General features: G+C 38.2%; 1 protein-coding gene across 2 annotated transcripts in view; it reads left to right on the forward strand.

The window, feature by feature from the left end:
* The window catches only part of CCDC93 (CCC complex scaffolding subunit CCDC93), a 103,547-nt gene that overhangs the window by 42,607 nt on the left and 40,145 nt on the right, over nucleotides 1–20,795 (forward strand). For both annotated transcript variants that reach the window (XM_073305251.1, XM_073305252.1), the window contains one exon: nucleotides 1,760–1,846. In XM_073305251.1, coding sequence (XP_073161352.1) covers nucleotides 1,760–1,846 — 87 coding nt within the window. The remainder of the gene's footprint in view (nucleotides 1–1,759; nucleotides 1,847–20,795) is intronic.

Raw genomic sequence — 20,795 nt, forward strand, 5'->3', positions numbered from 1 at the left:
TGAGACTTTGCCAGTCAGATAAAAGGACTGTTGTGTAGTTACAGAGATTAAAATAATAGAGTGCTCCAATCCCAGGTGTCTGGTTTTTTTTCTGTATAATGAATCAGTTCAACACGCTTAACAACACTTAAATTATTTGTGCCCCTGAATTTCCCCTCTATATCTGCCATTTACTTTGAAAGCTGTCATTGTTCCTGAAATATGGTTAACTGTTGCAAATCTTCATGAGGTACTGAATTAAAAATGGATCCATTTTTATCCAAATTAAAAATGGATTCAGGGAAAGATGATTGAGCATGAGACAGTACTTTTCATAAGACTTCTGACTTAAAATCCTTCACCCTAAAATAATGATTGTGGCCTTTGCATAATCCTAGTGCTGCTTATTAAGTGATTTCTGCATAAATAATTGCATAAACAAACATACTACAATGCAACTGTCCTTGAAATGGCATTTAAACATAAAACCAGTAGGAGAACACTTCCATCTCTGTGGCCACTCAGTAAAAGATTTAAGGTTGGCAATTTTGCAACAGAAAAGCTTCAAAAACAGACTCCAGGGAGAAACTGCTGAGCTTGAATTAATATGCAAACTGGATACCATTAACTTGGGTTTGAATAGAGACTGGGAGTGGCTGGGTCATTACACATATTGAATCTATTTCCCTATGTTAAGTATCCTCACACCTTCTTGTCAACTATCTAAATGGGCCATCTTGATTATCACTACAAGCGGTTTTTTTTCTCCTGCTGATAATAGCTCATCTTAATTAGCCTCTTACAGTTTGTATGGCAACTTCCACCTCTGTATGTGTTTATATATGTGTGTATATATGTCTTCTTACTATATGTTCCATTCTATGCATCCGATGAAGTGGACTGTAGCCCATGAAAGCTTATGCTCTAATAAATTTGTTAGTCTCTAAGGTGCCACAAGTACTCCTTTTCTTTTTGTGGATACAGACTAACACAGCTGCTGCTCTGAAACCTGTCATTTAAACATATGAAGCCTTTGTGTAACCTAGACTTTTTCACACTTTTACTTTACAGAGATAAGGTAGGGATCTTACGGGGTGTTCCTCTTGCTGGAAAAAATATTGTGAGCATTTCATTGCATTCATCATAGCTAGGATTTGGTAACTTTGATATAACATCTAAATATTGCTTGTTTGCGTTACTGACCTTTCGCTGTAATTCCATAGCGATTCCTGATATAGCAATAAACATAGTAAACAATCTGTGTACTATTTTGAAAATCCTGATACCTTTCACATTTTCTGATGTACCAAATGGACAGATTCATTTGACAAATGATGGACATGACAGACTTATCTTGTGGTCAGATGCCTCCTAAAATTCTTCATCTTAGTAGAGAGATTTGGCTTCCTTGCACATGTGATTTAGGATGAACACTTTTCCACACACCTACATGGCAATAATTTGGCTCAAAAGGTGGTTGTTAAAGCACTTTGACGGTCTGCAACGGTGATTTTAAATTTAGTTGAATTATTGGCACTATGAAGGAAGCCTCAGTAGTTACATTTCTTCATGGAGGGCATGTAAGAAGCTTCATTTGTTTACTGAGTTCTGGGGAAAATGAACTTCATTACATGCTTCATTCTTTTATAAACAGATTTGATTACATTAAAATAGTATTGTATTTATATGGTTTTGGGGGAGGTGCTTTACAAACAACCCTACAATTTATTACTACTGATTGTCCCAAAGCTTCAATAAATGCTTCTTGGTTTAATTGCAGGGCAGGTTAACAGCTAGCACAGTAGGTCAGATTGTTGGACTCCAGTCTGATGAGATCAAGCAGATAGTGTCGGAGTATGCTGAAAAGGTATGTTCTTTTCTGGTTACATTTTATCAAATCATATTTGATCTTAGGCCCTGATAAGGCAATTAGTTTGCAGTGGCTTCTATAAAGCAGCATTTATGACAGTGCTAAGTAATGAAGATGCGATTCAGGAAAATATCCCTATGCAGGAAAGCATTTAACCACGTGCTTAGGTCTTACTGGAACTTGAAAGTCAATGGGATTTATGTGCTTAATAGCTTTCCTGAATAGGGATGAGCTTGAGCATGTCCTTACGTGTTTTACTGAATTGGGGCCTGAATCAGCACCCTGTTCTGTGACTGAGAACAGCCATGGAACAAAGGCCCTGATCCTGCTGATACCTGCTTACCTGATTGGCTTTAAGCACACAAGTAGTCCCCTGGGCTTCAGTGGGACTGCTTATATGAGTAAAGATCAGCACAAGCGTAAGTGTTTGTGGGAGTGGGACATCGCTCTCAATGGGCCCCCATTACCAGTCATATGACTGGGTGCAGATTCAGTAACTAGCATTGTCAAAACCAAATCCTTGCTGCTTCACTAATCAAGGCAATTAGTTCTGTTAGCTCAATTTATTGTGTCCTACTGGGATTGTGTTTTACAGTACTGTGAAAAGAAAATCTGGCTCTTCGAGCAATTAATACATATAATACATCACTGCCAGATATGAGTTATAGGTCGTTCTTATGTCCAATAGTCTTCTCATATTTCTTCCTTTTCGTTGACACTTGTGAGGTATGGAGCTTTCCCATTTATGAGATAAACCCTATAACTCAACAGAGGCAATGGCAAATTCCCTGCCTTTCTCTATTATAAAGGAATGGAAGAACAGAAGCCATAGGGTCATATTTCAATGTTACATTTCTTCTGTTCTGAAAGAAGGCAGCAGGACCTTGACTATTACAGTAGAACGATGATTAATAATCTAGAAAATAAGAACTGATTCAAGTCAGACCAAAATGTATCACATGTAAAATCGAATGTACTAGATATTACAGAACAGGATCTTTCCTCATGTGCGTGTACTAGAAGAGGAAGTTGAGGGTATTATCAAACACAGCTCATTGAAGCATTAACAACTTCCCAATTTCCGGAAACCTCTATTTAAATCCCAAATTAAAGGGTGATTTGCAATGACCTTCCCCTGATGGAGTTGCTGTTCTCCCCCAGCTTTGTTAATCTTCATCATTCTTGCCAGGTGTGACGTGTCCATAAGCCCAGGAAGAGATTTTGAGAACAGTTTTTGCCTTTGGCATGTACCATATTGTGCCAAGAGATAGGAGTTTAATAATAATTTTTTAAAGGTGGTTGCATCTACAAGGCCTCCCTCCACCCTTCTTAACTTTGAATTCCTCCCCTGTTTCAAAGTGTACAGGTCATGTACTCTCAATATACTTACTGCACATTCCCAGTAAATTTAGACTTATATGAAGTTTATTTGCCACGCAGGGTTTCCTCCTTCCTTTGCTATAAGATGGTGTTTTTGTTTAAGATGATAAATAACTGGATTCTACAGTCCTGCACCTCTCCTTTCTGTGAGCATGTGAAAGAGTGGGTTTATCACAAGGTTGGGGGAGCCGCCTTTTTAAAATCTTGACAGAATGTTGCTGTGAAGCATATGTTTTTCCACCACCTTTTTTAAAGGCTGTTTGTACCAAATTAGGTTTGTTCTTACTAAGGTGTGAGAGATTCCTCTAATGTGAGTATACCAGATGGTGCCCACTTCAAACACAGAAGTATTGTTTGCATTAGGAAAGCTTCTTTGCTGTTTCTTAACAAGGAAGGATAATTATACAAGTGACAGAACTAAAAGAATTGGATAAGTGTAGTGTCAAAAACACCTCTTTAAAAAAAATACATAAAGGATTGCTCTTTGCAGAGAGCAGTCAGTGCTGGTACTGATAAGTGATTACACAGTGAGAGAGCTGTTAAATCTGAATATTGGTCAGTTTTGCGTGGGTAAAAATGTGTCCATGTCTACAATCTTTAAATTAGATGCCAATGTGCACCATATAAATTCAGTTGGAATAACATAAAAATAATCATACTAATAGCTCAGTTTGATTAATGACTGTGTCACTGAAAGACTGTATAGGTGTGTTTTGTTTTTGGTTTGGGTTTTTTTATACTGGAACCTGAAATGTATGAAGGCAAGGAGAAATGAAAAGCTTAAGGATAAAATTATCACAGATTATATTGAACTGTGGTGAAAGTGCACAACACGCCAGCACTAATGTTAGAGTTCTTCTGATTGAACCTGCTTGAATGCTTCATTTGGTTTAGTTTATTACGAATGTGTTATTTGTAAGGCTACGTTTTAGTCACAGCTATTTTTAGTAAAAGTCATGGACTGTTCATGGGCAGTAAACAAAAATTCACGGCCTATGACCTGTCCATGACTTGTACTGTATACCCCTGACTAAATCTTGGGGACGGGGGCGACCCGAGGGAGTGCTGGGGGCTGTCAATCAATTAAAAAAATTAATCGCAATTACTCGAGTGATTAAAAAAAATTAATCACACTGTTAAACAATAATAGAATATCATTTATTTAAATATTTTGGATGTTCTCTACATTTTCAAATATATTGATTTCATTACAACACAGAATACAAACTATACAGTAGTTCACTTTATATTTATTTTTTATTTCAAATATTTGCACCATAAAGAAACAAAAGAAATTGTGTTTTTTCAGTTCACCTAATACAAGTACCGTAGTGCAATCTCTTTATCTTGAAAGTTGAACTTACAAATGTAGAATTATGTACAAAAAATAACTGCACTCAAAACCTAAAACAATGTAAAACTTTAGAGCTCATAAGTCCACACAGTCCCATTTCTTGTTCAGCCAATAGCTCAGACAAATGACTGTTTACATTTGCAGGAGATAATGCTGTCCACTTCTTGATTACAGTGAAGTTCTCACTGAAGGTGAGAACAGGCGTTTGCATGGCACTGTTGTAGGTGGTGTCACAGGATATTTACGTGCCAGATGCACTAAAGATTCATTTGTTCCTTCATGCTTCAACCACCGTTCCAGAGGACGTGTCCATGCTGATGATGGGTTCTGCTCAATAACAATCCAAGGCAGTGCGGACTGACGCATGTTCATTTTCACCATCATGGTTCAGATGCCACGCGCAGAAGGTTGATTTTCTTTTTTGATGGTTTGAGTTCTGTAGTTTCTGCATCAGAGTTTTAAGACTTCTGAAAGCATGCTCTGCACCTCATCGCTCTCAGATATTGGAAGGCACTTCGGATTCTTAAACCTTGTGTCGAGAGCTGTAGTTATCTTTAGAAATCTTACATTGGTACCTTCTTTGCGTTTTGCGAGATCTGCAGCGGAAGTGTTCTTAAAATGAACAACATGTGCTGAGTCATAATCTGAGACTGCTATAACATGAAATATATGGCAGAATGTGAGTAAAACAGAGCTGGAGATACACAATTCTGCCCCAAGGAGTTCAGTCACAAATTTAATTAACACATTTTTTTTTAACGAGTGTCATCACCATGGAAGCATGTCCTCTGGAATGGTGGCCAAAGCATGAAGGGGCATATGAATGTTTAGCATATCTGGCATGTAAAAAAACCTTGCAATGCAGGCTACAAAAGTCCCATGCAAACTCCTGTTTTCACTTTCTAGTGACATTGTAAATAAGAAGTGGGGTAACATTTTATCTCCTGTAAATGTAAACAAACGTGTTTGTCTTAGTGATTGGCTGAACAAGAAGTAGGACTGAGTGGACTTGTAGGCTCTAAAGTTTTGCATTGTTTTGTTTTTGAGTGCAGTTATGTAACAAAAAAAATCTACATTTTGTAAGTTGCACTTTCATGATAAAGAGATTGCACTGCAGTACTTGTAGGAGGTGAATTGAAAAATATTTCTTTATCATTTTTACAGTGCAAATATTTGTAATAAAATATAAAGTGAGCAGTGTACATGTTGTATTCTGTGTTGTAACTGGAATCAATATATTTGAAAATGTAGAAAAATGTCCAAAATATTTCAATTATTCTGTTTAACAGTGCAATTAAAACTGTGATTAATCAGTTAATTTTTTAAGTTAATCATGTGAGTTAACTATGATTAATCTACAGCCCTAAACAGAATACAAAGTTTTCCACCTGTAGTGCATTGGCTTTGATTGTGAACAAAAATTGATTTGTTGTTGATTATTTGTATGGCCCGAAGAGTGTGTTAATTGCTGATTTGAAGATGACCTTCCTGTTGTGAAGAGGTTAAAATTTAAACATCACCATCACTGGTCATTCAACAGTCTGCATGTAATGAGTTGTTGGTCTCAAGCTAACTCCAAACGGAAATTGGGCACAAACATACATCTCAGCGTGTGATTTTGTCCCTTTGAGTCAGGGTGGAAACATGAAATGTGTGAGGAGGAGTGAGGCAGTCATGTTGGGAAGAATCTTTCATTGCCGCTAGCTATGCTGCAACTAATTGTGGACAAATAGACTATTTCTATCTACAGAACTGTCAATCTGGCACATTTTATTAACATTAAATTCATGCAGAGCCCCAGCAGAACCCACAAAATCACATTTTTAAACCCTCCCAGCTTCTTGCACTCGTGTTCAAATAGCAAGTACAAAAAAAGTCTTGTGTCAAACCCTGTGCCCTTTATATTCCTGAAGAGATGATGATGTTATGAGAAAATGGAATCTAAGAGGCCTCTCGACTGAAAATGCATATATATATGGACATTTAGTTCCAAAGGATGGGTTTTATTTATGCCAAAGTTCTGCCCCTGCAGCCCATTAACCTAGTAACATCTCCATCTTTAAAATTTTCTGTGCAGACCAGGTTTACATTTGTCAAAATTATTCTCTAATTCCCAGTACCTTGTTTTCAAGAACATTAGATAGGATTTGTAAGTGCTCAGCAGCTCTCAGACTCAGTACCAGTTGTAGGGACAAAAAATGGAATTATGCTAACTTCTTAACCACAGCTGCTACTTGTGTACAACAAAAAAGCTCTTAAGGGGTAAGGGAACTTTTCAGCTCTTAACCTTCATGAGATGCTCTAATGAGGATCCACTTACTATGGGTACTCCATCAGATTGTACCTTTGGTTGTTCCTTGTCTTGGGAGAAAATAAACTATGGTCCTTGTCAAGTTGGAGCCAATTATAAGATTTAAAATAAAACTGTCTTGGCTCTGATGCTGTCCAGTACGAGTGCAAATGTATGACAGGCTTCTAGAACTCCTTCCCCTCAGGTCAGTGATTAAATACCAGATAGCAGCTAGTTGGACATGACCACTGTCTGCTATCCAAAGCCATTAGCTGCGCTCTCATTGCGTTTCACCATCTTAGGTCACTCTGCATGATAAATAATGTTCAATGAATTAAAATGGGACAGAAGATTGTGGCAATCATGGCAAAAGTCCATATCTGAATCCAGTCATCAGCAGAAGGAATTTGCATGTCCTTGTGCTGAGGTAGTTCGAGATTCTAAGAAGTCATTGTAGCCCTCGTTCACCAGAGCTTCCACAGTCTTGCAGAACTTTCACGGTAATGGGCCAGCTAATCAAACCCAACTGCCTTTGTCTGGATAAGCTCTGAGACAAACTAAAAACAGCACAGTCACTTGTGAAAGCGTAGAAATGAGATAAACCTGGCTCTAAAAGTCACTGAATTCAAGCTCTCAGGGACCCATGCGGGGGAGGAAATTTAAAGAGCTTTGGACCTTGCTTGATCACCCTACTTGACAAACTGCAGTGGCAGCTCACAGAGCAGCACTTACTAGCATGATTTCAGACTCAAATTCCCCGCCTCATGAAAGCATGAGTTAAACTATTTTTTCCAGCTCAATGGACACAATACCAGAGAGGAGGAGATAATAGTACTGCCATCAGCCAGAGCTGAGCTGGATGGGTCAGTCTGTCACATGCAGGCTCTGAAAGCTGTGGTGGCAATCTCTAACCATTTACAACTGAAACCGTTGCACCTCTGATTAGTGAAAAACAGTTGGGAATAATTAGGCCACTCCTTTAAGAGAGAGTCTATACTGCCTGTAAGAAGGTCTGTCTATAGGCTTGGCAGAATTAGATTTAATATCAGTGTTTATTTTTAAGCATTTTAATAGATTTTTATTTATTTGAATTTTCTCAGTTGGGAGAAATTGCGGGGTGTGACAGACAATAGTTGACAGTAGATATTGAGATTCAATAACTTAGCGTCATCACCTTTAAAACACCAATTGTCAACACATGCCAAAAAAGTAAATATCCATAAATCAAATAAGTTTTCAAGCAGCATTTTTCTTACTCTGTCTGTAAATTTCAGTTATCATTGATGGAAATATTTGTGAGCTGGGGATGGTGTGTATCAAATCAGTGTTTAATGACATTTACCAATAAAAATTTAATCCTTCCAAGCCTGTCTACCATCTACCCTAAAGCGCACATAGCTTCCTGAGCATGGAATGGTCAGTTGCTCCTTCCTAAACTACAGTTGCTATAAAAGTGATAGTGTAGTCGTCAGCCAATGGTAGTGTACTTACTACCGTAATATGTGGTGTTCTCCTTACAGTGTGGGGCTCCAACCTGGATAAGACACGGGGATGGTGTTCCTCCTCCTTATGCCTGATTTCCTATGGGCTAGGGACAAAGATTCATATATTCATTGATTAAGGATGGAAGGGATCATTACATCATCTTTCATCTAGTTATTTTTCCTGTATTGAACCCAGTAACCTGTGCTTGATTAAAGCATATTTTCCAGAAAGGCAACCAGTCGTGATATGAAGATTTCAATAAGTGGAGAATCTACCACTTTTCTTGGTAGTTTGTTTCAAATGTCCTTTGGACACACTTATTTATGAAATGGTGCTGACTGACCCACTTAAAGGATTTTGCAGGAGAGAAGAGTCCTCCTAAGGGGATTTAATCCTCGCTTTTCAGATCCCTGCTCCTTCAGTTATAGGACATGCTGCTACTGGAGATCAGACTGAGTTACAGCCATCTTTAGCGCATGATGCAAAACTCGTGCTTTTCTGAAGACTTTCTTCTCATACTAAGAGAAACAGTAACCTAAGCTGCGTGTTCTCTGGCAAACTGAGATTGCATCAATTCATATTAGCAACTGTAAAATTGAGAGAGAAGCTAAGAGCTGGGTTTCTCCTGCAAGGGACTTGTTACCCTGAAGGTCATGTAATGGTACCTGAGTATGTGCTTTTTAGCATAGGGGAGGCATCATGGCTAGAGTGCTCATGCTCTTGGTAAGCCTTATCTGGGATAACAAACTCTTGAGGGCTGTTGCAGCCAGCTTAAATTAGAGCAGCTCTGAGGCTTACAAGTAGTTGTCAACAAAGACAAAATGATCATTAATGCTGGTAGTGGGATATGCTTTTGTGGTGGGTAATCATGCTGTTGTTTTGTGTTTAATATAATTTCCCCCCCCCCCCTTATATAGCTTAGAGTTGCTATATCTGATTTAAAGATGTCATCTGCAAGGACTGAATGTGGGAAGCTCTGGATATGAAAACAACAGCCTCTACTACTTAAGATGAAGTACCATCACGAAAGTCTGAGAGTCGTACCATTGACTTCAGAGGGTGCAGGATTTCACCCTAGCTGCCATAGTTGGGAGTCAGTAGCTGACTCATATCTCTGTGTGGCCTCTCCACTAGGGAAGACAGTGACACTATGGTAGCCTGAGTTACACAATCATACCCAATATGCTTTTCCTTTAAGTTGATAGGACTTTTATACAAAATAATTTTTTCTCTTGGTTGTTTTAATCTTTAAGGACTTCAACTCATAGTATTAGGTGTGATCCAATTAAGCTGAATGTATCATAGGCAGTCACAGGTCACAATTTCCCCAATTATTTTCTTTCAGGACCTTAGGGCTTTGACCTCAGTACACTCTTCTTTCATGTTCTTTCTATATCTTTGTTTTATACATCAACATTGCACATTGGGAACAGCTTCCTTTAAATCCGTTACAACAGTCTATGTGAAACCAAAATAAGCCATCCGGCCTATAGTATTCTGGGTACAGGTAGCACCAGTTGAAACTGATTGTTTTATCATGCACACCCAGTATTTCCACAGTTGCCTCAAAAAAAGATACTGAAGCTTGGACATCAGGAACTTTACAGAAAGATAGATCAAAATCTTTTCTAAGAATAGATACGTATGAGTACTAGACTGAAATATAAGGAGAACTGCAGAATTCTTAGTACCCGGGGCACAGTTTGCAAATTGACTCATTGACGGCTGATTCACCAGTGTATCCTCATTGATTTTTTTTTTTCAGTGTAGTTATATTGGTGTAAAACTAGAGTTGCACAGTGGTCAGTCAGGTTCATTGTGTTGAGATCTCTGTCTCCTGATACTGATGCCGCTGTTTGCAGAGTCAATACTTGGCTGAAATTTAGAGCAGCATGAAGGCTGCTCTTTCCTACCCTGTTTACTAACAGCTTCAAAGTACCAAAACAGCAGGTGTGGTTATCACAACAAAGGTTGGCAAACTGTAAGTCAGGGATCTCAAACTCTAATCAGCACGAGGGCCACATGAGGACTAATACATTGGCCCGAGCACTGAAATCTTTTCATACAATGATACAAAAGTGTAGTAAAAAATGAAGAGCAATATAGTGTGGTATTAAAAGTCAATGTATTAACTTTTTAAAAACTGTAATGCGAAGAGGGGTTTTAATAAAATATAAACACTCAGTAATGCACCTCACTCAAAAGGCAAAACGTGCATTTACTTTTAGAATTACTTTGGTTAAAGTCCCCCCACCCCTCGCCTCCGGCCCTGTCCCCACTCTGCCCCTTCCATGAGGCCCTGCCCCACCTCTTCCCACCCCTTCCCCAAAATTCCCACCCCAACTCCGCCCTCTCCCTGCCCCTATTCCAACCCCTTCTCCAAATCCCTGCCCCGACCCCGCCTCTTCTCCACCTCCTCCCTTGAGCGTGCCGCGTCCCCCCTCCTGGAAAGCCTTAAGCACCGCCAAACAGCTGTTTGGTGGCGGGAAGCATTGGGAGGTAGGCGGAGGAGCGGGGACACGGTGCGCTTGGGAGTACGGGGGAGTGAGGGGAGCTTGGTTGCTGGTGGAATCGATGCCTATGGCGGGCCACAGGAAATAACTCTGCGGACTGTGTATTTGAGACCCCTGCTAGAAGTCAAATAAAGGCACCGTTTATAGAACTGTATGCTGCATTGATTCTCTTTAGGTTCATCCTCCAAAAGTGTGTGCATAGTGGCCACTAATATTGAGGTGTTAGGTATGCACCAGTCACAGGGAAGATAGATGCCATTCACTACCTCAGTTTCCTCTCTTTTATTAGAAATATGTTCCAGAAAGTCTGATATCTGCAGCCCATTCATTTTCCAGCGCTTTAAGAGCAAGATCCAATGTGCATATATTTTGTACCACTCAGGAATTTTTTATTTTCTTCTGATAGAAACCATTCAGCTTGTTTTCATAATTATACATATTTTAGCAAACCATTATTTTCCACCCACATGGGGCATATCAGGAGTGTTCTCCAACTGTTGGGTTTAGGAACAAAGATACCTAACTGCTGCTAAGCCTGAATTTTCTACAGAGAAGCAGTGTGTGAATTATTTGCTTCTTCTCTCCCTAAGAAACTGCTCGATCTAACGGTTTAATTCTATTTCTTCTACCCTTGGAGGGTTTACAGTAGTAATATAGCTGTGTGAAAGAGAAAGTACCTCATTACGAAGGAGAGAACTCATTGCCTCCATTTCTATCCTCTTTCCCATACAAAATCCTTTTCCCTCTGAAAAAGGGGAGACAGGTTCATAAAATCTGTAAACAAATTTTTTTCTGGGATTGTTAGGTTTCAAGTTACAATGGATTCTTGATCATTATTTACTTACTGTATTTTACCGACATAATGTGTTTTTTAAGTATGGACTTTTTTTGTTCAAGCTTCAAGTACTGTATTGCAAAATCAGGCCAGTCCCAGTATTTTCATAACGAATCCATTTGGGGCAATGGTGCAGTCACAAAAGATGTAGAGAGAGGATACAGGAGTGAGAATGCATTGGTCCTATATCTGCATGGAGTGGGATATACACAGGATAGTAAAAAGTTGATGTGACCCCTTCATGCCACTCAGTTGCTACATGTATTGTTTGAGATAGTGGGACAAATATTGAGAAATCACTGGGAAACTACAGAGAGATGGCTTTTTAGAAAAAATGATCCAAATGAAGTGTGAAGTCTGATGGGGAAGGAGCCAAGAGTTAACAAGGGGTGTTTGTGGATTGGAAAGTAGTAGTGGCTGATGACAACCCAGGTGTAGGGGTCAGGCAAGAGCCTGAATACTTGTGAATAAAGAGAACCTTTTGTGATTGGACGGCACAGGTCGGGGGGGGGGTAATGAAACCTATGTGTAATAAACAAAAGGGAATAAAATCAGGGAAGAATGTGCAAGCTCTTTTAATTCCTTTAAGATTTATACAATTCACAACAATAAATTTTACAATTCATTAATCACCTGTCAGTAGACTTTCTCAACTTTTGCATATCAGTTTATTTATAAATATTTCTATGGTGCTGATCACCCTCAAAACTGGCATCACAATTCAGTTATATCAAACACAAACTTCCTTTTTAAACAGTAGAGCAGTGATACTCTGACCTCATTGGTTCAGGAGCCAAATTTAGTGATCAACATTACCTAAAAGAGACACAGTAGCGTGAATTCATTGTTTCATTTATTATAGTACTAGTCATATTTTAACAGTATGACAGGAAATAATTTTTATTTTTTTAACTATATATATGTTATATATAATTATTCTCACAGCAAATATGTTAATAACTTAGTGCAAGTTGATAACCTAAGTGGTTAATAACATAGTAAAAGCATCCTGGTTGGTTGTTAATTTAATTAAATCACAAAAAGAAAAGGAGTACTTGTGGAACCTTAGAGACTAACACATTTATTTTGTTCATAATTTATTTTGTTAATCAGATTCATCCGATGAAGTGAGTTGTAGCTCACGAAAGCTTATGCTCAAATTGGTTAGTCTCTAAGGTGCCACAAGTCCTCCTTTTCTTTTTGCGGATACATACTAACACGGCTGCTACTCTGAAACCTGTCAATTAAATGACAGTGTTTTAATATCATGTGCTACAAAGAGCCACAGGAGAGACATTAAAGAGCCACTTAAGGCTTGCAAGCCACAGTCTGAGTATCGCTATAGTAGAGTAAGGAGTTGCATTATCTTCTAGAACGTGTGTGTAAAATATCACTCTGTTAAAAACAGATATCCATTTACATTTCAAAGAGGTAATCAGTTATCAAGTTACTTTGCCTTTAGAACATCATTTTTACCTCACCTCTCTTCTTAGACATCCATACTTATCCACTTTCTCTCTCTCTCTCTCTCTCTCCTTTTTTCTCCCTTCCTCCACTCCTTTCCTTTTGATCCTAGCTTACTTTACATTCACGTAAATACTTTAGTAACTCACCGAAACTCAATAATGAATGAGATATTGTAAACATATTTTACTGTTTTGTTGTTTTTTCATTCATATATAAAGTGATTTTTTTCCAAGTCAGCTTTTGTTAATGCATAGGTTATACATGCTTCCTTTTTCTTAAATTGTTTTTGAAAGAAATAGGATTGAGAGAGTAAATCTAATCCCATTTTCTAAAAGTATAAAATTGTGCACTCATTAAATTTACTTAGGGTGAGGAAATTGTGTGCAGAACATTTGAAATACAGAATAGCTTTCACGTTGCCATGGGTATTACTTCAGTTGGATAGCTGTTGGGTAGAAGGACAAGCTCTCTGGAGGCTATTACCACGTGCTTATACTGCACCTAACACACTGAGACCTTAATCTGAGTTGGGATTTCGGGGGGTTATGATATTACAAATGATACCAAATTTTTATTTTGGTGCCTGGAAAAGTAGGCATTACCATCCGTATTTTTCATGACAATTTGCAACTGAAGTCCTTGTATATACAGCCTGCTGAAAGTGTATGGTGAGCAGTACAGCTTAAGATCTGCCCTCATTCAGGAAAGCATCCCTGTTCTGAAAGGTTGCTTAAGCACAAGCATGTGCCTATTCCTCATGGAAGTCAATGGGATTTAGCACGTACTTAAGTGCTGTTCTGGGTCAGGGCCTTAGTGTGGAAAGCATTAAAACTGAGTTTCTTTCTCAGGAATCAGACTGTTGCATGGCGCAATAAAGGCAGTTACAGCTGCAAATAAAACAAAGTAGAATTTCCCTTAATTACTAGGAGAAATCAATGCAGATAAGATAGCATTGAAGGCCAAATGGGTTGCAGCAATTGTTTTTCTTCATTCTTCTTTGAGAGCTGGCTATGCAGTTGGTTTTTTTCCCACTAGACACTCAGGAGCAAATCAAAACAAAAACATGGTCTCTAAGCTTTTTGAAGTTGATATGCTCTTTATTGTGTGTGCATAACACACGTGATTCTTCAGAAGGATTCTTTTTTTAAAAAAAACCTTGTGAATATTTTCCCTATTCAAAAAAACAACAGGTTGTGACTTGTGAAACACAGCCCATTAGTGTGTGCTGAGTAAATATTTTAGTAAGGGAACTGATTCTGCTTGCTAAAAAGCATTTTAACAATTTACTTAAAACATGCCTGTTTAATAATATCCTTAAAAAATGTATGTTAGTTACAGAGAAAAAATAATATCCAATAATAAAACTACCAAAGTCTAACTTCCTTGTAGTAAAGAGTCTCAGCTGAAATTGTTACATGATTTTGTTTACAAGTGATTTTTCTCCCTTCATTTGTATTTTGAAAATTATTTCTACAATGACTTTTAAATTACAACAGTATGGCTTATGCCCCTTTGATTTCTAGAGCTCTTGCAAGGTGATGAGTTGCCAATTATTTAACAACTTATATTTTAGACAGAGAACAAAAATAGGACTTCAGGAGAAACAGAACATTCTCTCCTGATGCATCATGTAATCAAGGGCAAAAGATAATCAGACAGGAGAGACAATAAGGAAGAAATTAAGCATTCTGTCTTAAAAGGCAAAGGTTTATTATGCAATGTAGCTTAGAATAAATGACAGCAGGAAACTTTTGACAGTGCTAGTCTGGATTAAGAATTTTGTGTTTTACGAAGGCTGTATTGATTGTATTACTTCATAAATCGCACCTGTCTGTGCAGTATTAGCAAGATTTGGGCTAAAAGAAAGTAAAAGGTAAATTGATGCTTGTGGTGATAAGCATTGTTTACTATATCTTGTTCTGTTGGCACCTATCCTTAGTGTTTGAACTGTACTAGGACTCCCAACACTGTAGTCCAAGCAAAACCATAATTAACAATTTATTGTTTTAAAAACAGTGGTTCTTCTAAATTTTCATGGAAGATCCGATTACCGTGAATTTCTTAGAGAAGTCAAGTGTCTTTCAAAGATAAGGGGTGAAAAGACAATGCATGTGAGCCATTATGCTGTCCATTTTGAGAGAACCATAACTCAGGAGAAAGTATTGAAGACCAAAGTTGTCAAGGTAGCGTATAGTTTGTATAACGCTCTGCCAGACAAGGGGTGTGAATCAACTTAAATAGATGTGTAGAAATAGACAATGTAAGTGGGTCAGTTTTGTAGTGGCCTGATCTTCCATAAGTGCTGAGCATCCACAGCTCCGAGGTGAAGTTGGTGGGCATCTGCAGGTACTCAGCCCCACTGAATATTAAAAAATAAGCTTCTAGGATGCTGTCTTCTGTTTAATGTTAAAACGTAATATCTAAATTTTGGACACTGCCTTAGCTGGCAATAAAACAGAATTTTAAGAATCTGTTCTTGAAGTTAGGTGTGAATGAGAACTTCACCAGCTTGTCTTGACAGATGTAGGCAGAAAAGAGTGTGGTGCCTTTATGGAAAAACTCTTGACAACTGAATAGATATAGCCTGAGACACTAGATTTCCAGCTAGGATTAACTCCAAAATCTTAAACATTTGTAGGAAATGATCTTGAATTCTGCTTGCAGATGTGGTTGTCCCATCTAAAAAAAGATGTATTGGAATTGGAAAAGGTTCAGAAAAGGGCAACAAAAATTATTAGTGGTACGGAATGGCTTCCGTATGAGGAGAGATTAATAAGTCTGGGACTTTCAAGCTTGGAAAAGAGACGACTAAGGGGAGATATCATTAAGGTCTATAAAATCATGACTGATATGGAGAAAGCAAATAAGGAAGTATTTACTTCTTCTCATAACACAAGAACTAGTGGTCACCAAATGAAATTAATAGGCAGCAGGTTTAAAACAAACGGAAGTATTGCTTCAGACAATGCACGGTCAACCTGTGGAACTCATTGCCAGAGGATGTTGTGAAGGCCAAGACTATAACAGGGTTCAAAAAAGGACTACATAAATTAATGGAGGATAGGTCCATCAATGGCTATTAGCCAGAATGGGCAGGGATGGTGTCCCTAGTCTCTGTTTGCCAGAAGCTGGGAATGGGTGACAGGACATGGATCACTTGATGATTACCTGTTCTGTTCATTCCTTCTGGGGCACCTGGCATTGGCCATGGTCGGAAGACAGGATACTGGGCAAGATGGACCTTTTGGTCTGACCTAGTATGGCTGTTCTTATGTCCTTATGTAAATGTTCTGTCTTTTAGTACTCATTTCCTTGGTCTTTACCACCTGGTCATCCATATGTCTAGTAGTCATGTTCCATAGAACAGCTACATTTTGGGAAATGTGTTCCTTTCGAAATATTAAGAGTATTAGGTATTAATTTTGTCTGGCCAGCCTTGAAACACTGCCATGAAACTTTATTAGTAACTCTGAAAGAGAACCTAATTTCCCATCCTCATCACGATGATATAAAAAGTAATAATCTACCCAGCATAAACAATTATTACAGTTTTGTACAACGTACATGTAAGGTGTCAATGGAAAAGTTAGTCTACCAAATATGATTATCCTGGTTAAATTCATGTATCATCTCTGAATCTAAAGTTATGAATATTGGCCATGGACTTGTATCTTATACATGTGGTATTCCTTGGTAATGCCCAGCAGATAAGATTTACGTCAAGGCTAGATAGCTTTGCGTTAATGGCCAAAGACACTTACCTCTTACACACAGTGAGCCATAGAAGAAACTCATTCACACCAGATAAGTCTTCCTGCAGATGCCTCAGCTTCCAAGCGGCCTCTGGGTACCCCCTGTGGGTCATCAAGCCATATAAGGACATGTGATAGGCTCATGTGACCCTGGACTCCATCTTATGCCAGTAACTTTCCACAAAGTAGGCTGTGAGATTTGTTTGAGACAGTAAATTTCCAGACACATGGCAAAGGATATAAAAGATCCCGCTGCAATTTCCATTTTGCCTTTTTCATGCCCTAGTTCTCTGGACTATGGATTTATTACTAAAAGGAGCATGCTGAACTATGGACCGAGGACCTTCCAATCCTTTGGAAGTTACCAGAGAGACTTTATAAGCGAGCAGTTTATACCATCACTGCTACAAACCTCATATAAGAACTTTGCAATTATCTGTTAACCATTATATATTCTTTTATTCTTTCTCTTAATATTAAACTGTTAGTTTCTAATTACTAAAAGATTGGTCTGATCATGATTATTGAATAAGATCTGAGTTATCAGCCACATAACCAGGACAATATATCTCTTGAAATTAAATGGACCCAATATTTGATTAAACTGGTTTTCAGTAACTACTCATCATAGAGTCCAGTGTCTGGGCAGTGAGACAAGGGCTGCATGCTTAAGCAGACTGCATCGTTAACTTTCTGTTAACCTGTCTGAGAGAGAAGTTTACTTTTGTTTTTCGGTTGGTGTGATCTTATGATAGAATAGCCTCCAGTTTGCGGTGAGTCTACCCTATTCTCTGCAGTTTGTTCTGAATTTGGTATTCCCAGCCGTGACCCACTGAGGCCCAGTGACAACTTCCAAAGGAAGAGAGCCAGAGAATTTGAAAATGTTTAAGTAAAAAAATTCAGTTAGGAGTGTACTCAGGATATAAGTAAACTGGGGAGCAATAGTCATCTTGATGATTTTTTTTTTTTTTTTTTACTCTTCCCTACCAGGGGTGGGGGGGAAGGGAGGAAGGCACCAGTTGTTGGTGGCCTTCTGAATTCATCGTAACTCCCAAACTGAAACCTTTTTCTTGCAGACTAGCTACATATATCCCCAGCACGTATTTGGTACCTAATGGCTTTCAGATGAAGAGGAAGAAAGAGTGTTTTGAGGGCTAAAGACTGTTGCCAGTTTATCCTAGAACTAGAACTAAATGGGAAAAAAAATCATGATTGACAATATGTGGGATACGTAACTCTGAATTCACTCTGAAATAATCCAATAGCCCGTCAGTATACAGGGACTATCTAGAGCATGTTTCACGCATTTTGATGCTAGCTCTGTTTTAATAGATACAGGGTCATGAAAATCTTTGGCAGTTGCATTCCTGTGGTGTAAACTGGATATATCTCCACTCTCCAAGGGCCAAACATAAAGAGTTGACACAACATCTAAATGGGCAGTACTGATGCCCCAGGAGCACGGCTTAGTCAGCCAGAGCTAACAAGGATTCAGGGCTCCCTACAAAAGTTTCTGTCATCAAACAGATCTCCTTTGGAGTCCTGTGACACAGTCAGTCTACCATCCTTGTTGAAACTCTGGGCAGGGCAGAAACTATAGTACTGCCTGCACTCCTCAGGCATTGCTTTCTTGACGTTGTACGTTGGACTCATACTTCACACTGGTGTTTGCCAGCTTTGTTCAGTTTAGTCCTTTTGCATCTACTGTTACAAAACATTCTTGAATCAAAAACCCACGTAACATTCATACCAAGTTCTTAATCTCATAAAGGCTTTTTGGTTTACTGCCTTCTTGATCAACTTTTTTGGGGAGTGGAGGGGTATCAAATTTGTAAATATCTTCTGTATATTTAGTTAATCACAATGTCATCAACATGGTATGTTGCAAACAGCAGAAACTAGATTAATGAGGGCAAATACATCCCTTGCTTCCTGGGGAAACACAATATTGCTACTGGTGCAATACAGATAGAATTCAGTACAATTAGTTGCTGCTATATTGCCCTCCATCTTGAGTTTCTTCATGAGACAAGAGACCATGCTAGCTGCTTTTTCTGTGATATAAACCTCCTTACTGATTGATACATCTTTGGGCAATAATTGTAAAACAACCTATTAGGCAAATGGATTTAGTTCCCTTCTTTTAATTGCAGTTTTTCATTGTGTTTTAAGTTGGTAAGTTATTGTTTCTAAGTATGAGCTCTCATTAAAGAAAGTAAACAAATTAAAGTCAGCTTGGAACAGAATTTTAAATGATCCACCAAAAATATTTTATTGAGAGTTCTTGCTATACTATGCTGGAGAGCTAAAAAAGAAAGGGGTAGAGTGGTAAATGTAGCTTCCATTTTCTAGCAATTCATTGATCCAGTGCTTTCTACATAATTAAACTAAACGGCATTATGTGAAGGTTACATGTCATATGGGTGTTCTAGCAAGTCTAGCACACTTTAATTGTATGTTTTAAGAACAAAGTTTCTTTTCTCTGGCAATCTAAAAGGAAAGTTAAAGTTACAAAAAGTCTTCATCTGTTATGTGCCACTCCTCTCCGGAGAGCGGACAATTTTCTAGTGTTTGATAAATGTCTGTAACATTTAATACTGATATAGAGTAGGTTAGAGTGCCTTGGATGTTGTTTGAACCCATTAGAAAGCTAGTGTTTTCAATAAGTTGCTTTATAAGGTACTTTTCCCATTGGACTTGGTTTAAGCAATAGCCAAGACACTAATAGATTCTGTTCTGTAATATAACTTATGTCTGTACCACCTGGTCCTCTTGTTCAGTTTTGAGTGTTGAACACAGGGAATAAGTCTGTATTTGAGGGATTGGGGTGGGGTGAGATGGACTTGATGCCTCAAATTGGTTTCTTTCATCTCTCCATTATCTGATTATATGACTGAACTCCTCATCAACCCTTAGGAGTGGTCCTTATGGGTAAGGTTTGACTCCATTTGGTAATGCAGTTTTGGGAACTTTGCACTGTTTCTTGTGCTGCACGTTGTCTTTGGGGAAGGGGTCTTTTGCACCTGGGGTTAACAACCCCCATAACCCTTCAAAGTCACTAAATTCACCAAGGAAAGAGAATCTGGACAGAATGAATACATTGTGGATTGAACTCACAATACTGCTCGGTTTTTTATACTTATATCAAATACATTTTTATAGCTTGATTTAGCTTTAGACTTCAGCTGGTATATGATCAGTAAATGCCATAGCACACACTATCTTACTTTAAAAGACTGAAGAGATTCTGATAATTAATGGAGAGAGGATATTCAGCAGAACAATGTAGATTGTTCTCTCTGGTAACTGTCATAAATAGTCATTTGTGTTCTGTAGCTGAGCCACTAAAGGGGATTATAGTCAACACTGGTGTTGCTGCCGCAAAGTCATTGGTTAAAATGAAGTTCAGCTTCAGCTATTTGTATTCAGGTGCACAAAAGCTACAGTCTAGATTTTCACTGAGAATTATTCATATATGCATCCTAACTGAAGGCTGAATGAAAAAGTAACATTGATAGTTACTGGCTTTATGAACATTGCAGATTCTATTGAGGAATAAATTAAGAGCTCTGTCTAAAGTGGTAATGAATTATGGTTGTGTAGAATTGATAAGTCTAGTCTTGCACAAATCACATGCTGGCAAGATATCAAAAGCCTGAATAGATAAACATGAAAAAGATGCTAAAATTGAAAGCTAAAAAACCTGTTATAAATGTATATTGAACAGGAATAAGCCATAAATTGAAACAGCCGAGTTCAGGAACTTAATACATCAGTTTCTTTTTTTTTCATCTTAAAACTGGGAATCGATGTGGCTGATGCTAACAGCATATTTTTTCCTTAGTTCTAAATGAAAAGTGTTTTATTAAG

Source organism: Lepidochelys kempii, chromosome 11, assembly GCF_965140265.1.
Source record: "Lepidochelys kempii isolate rLepKem1 chromosome 11, rLepKem1.hap2, whole genome shotgun sequence".
NCBI classification, from domain to species: Eukaryota; Metazoa; Chordata; order Testudines; family Cheloniidae; genus Lepidochelys; species Lepidochelys kempii.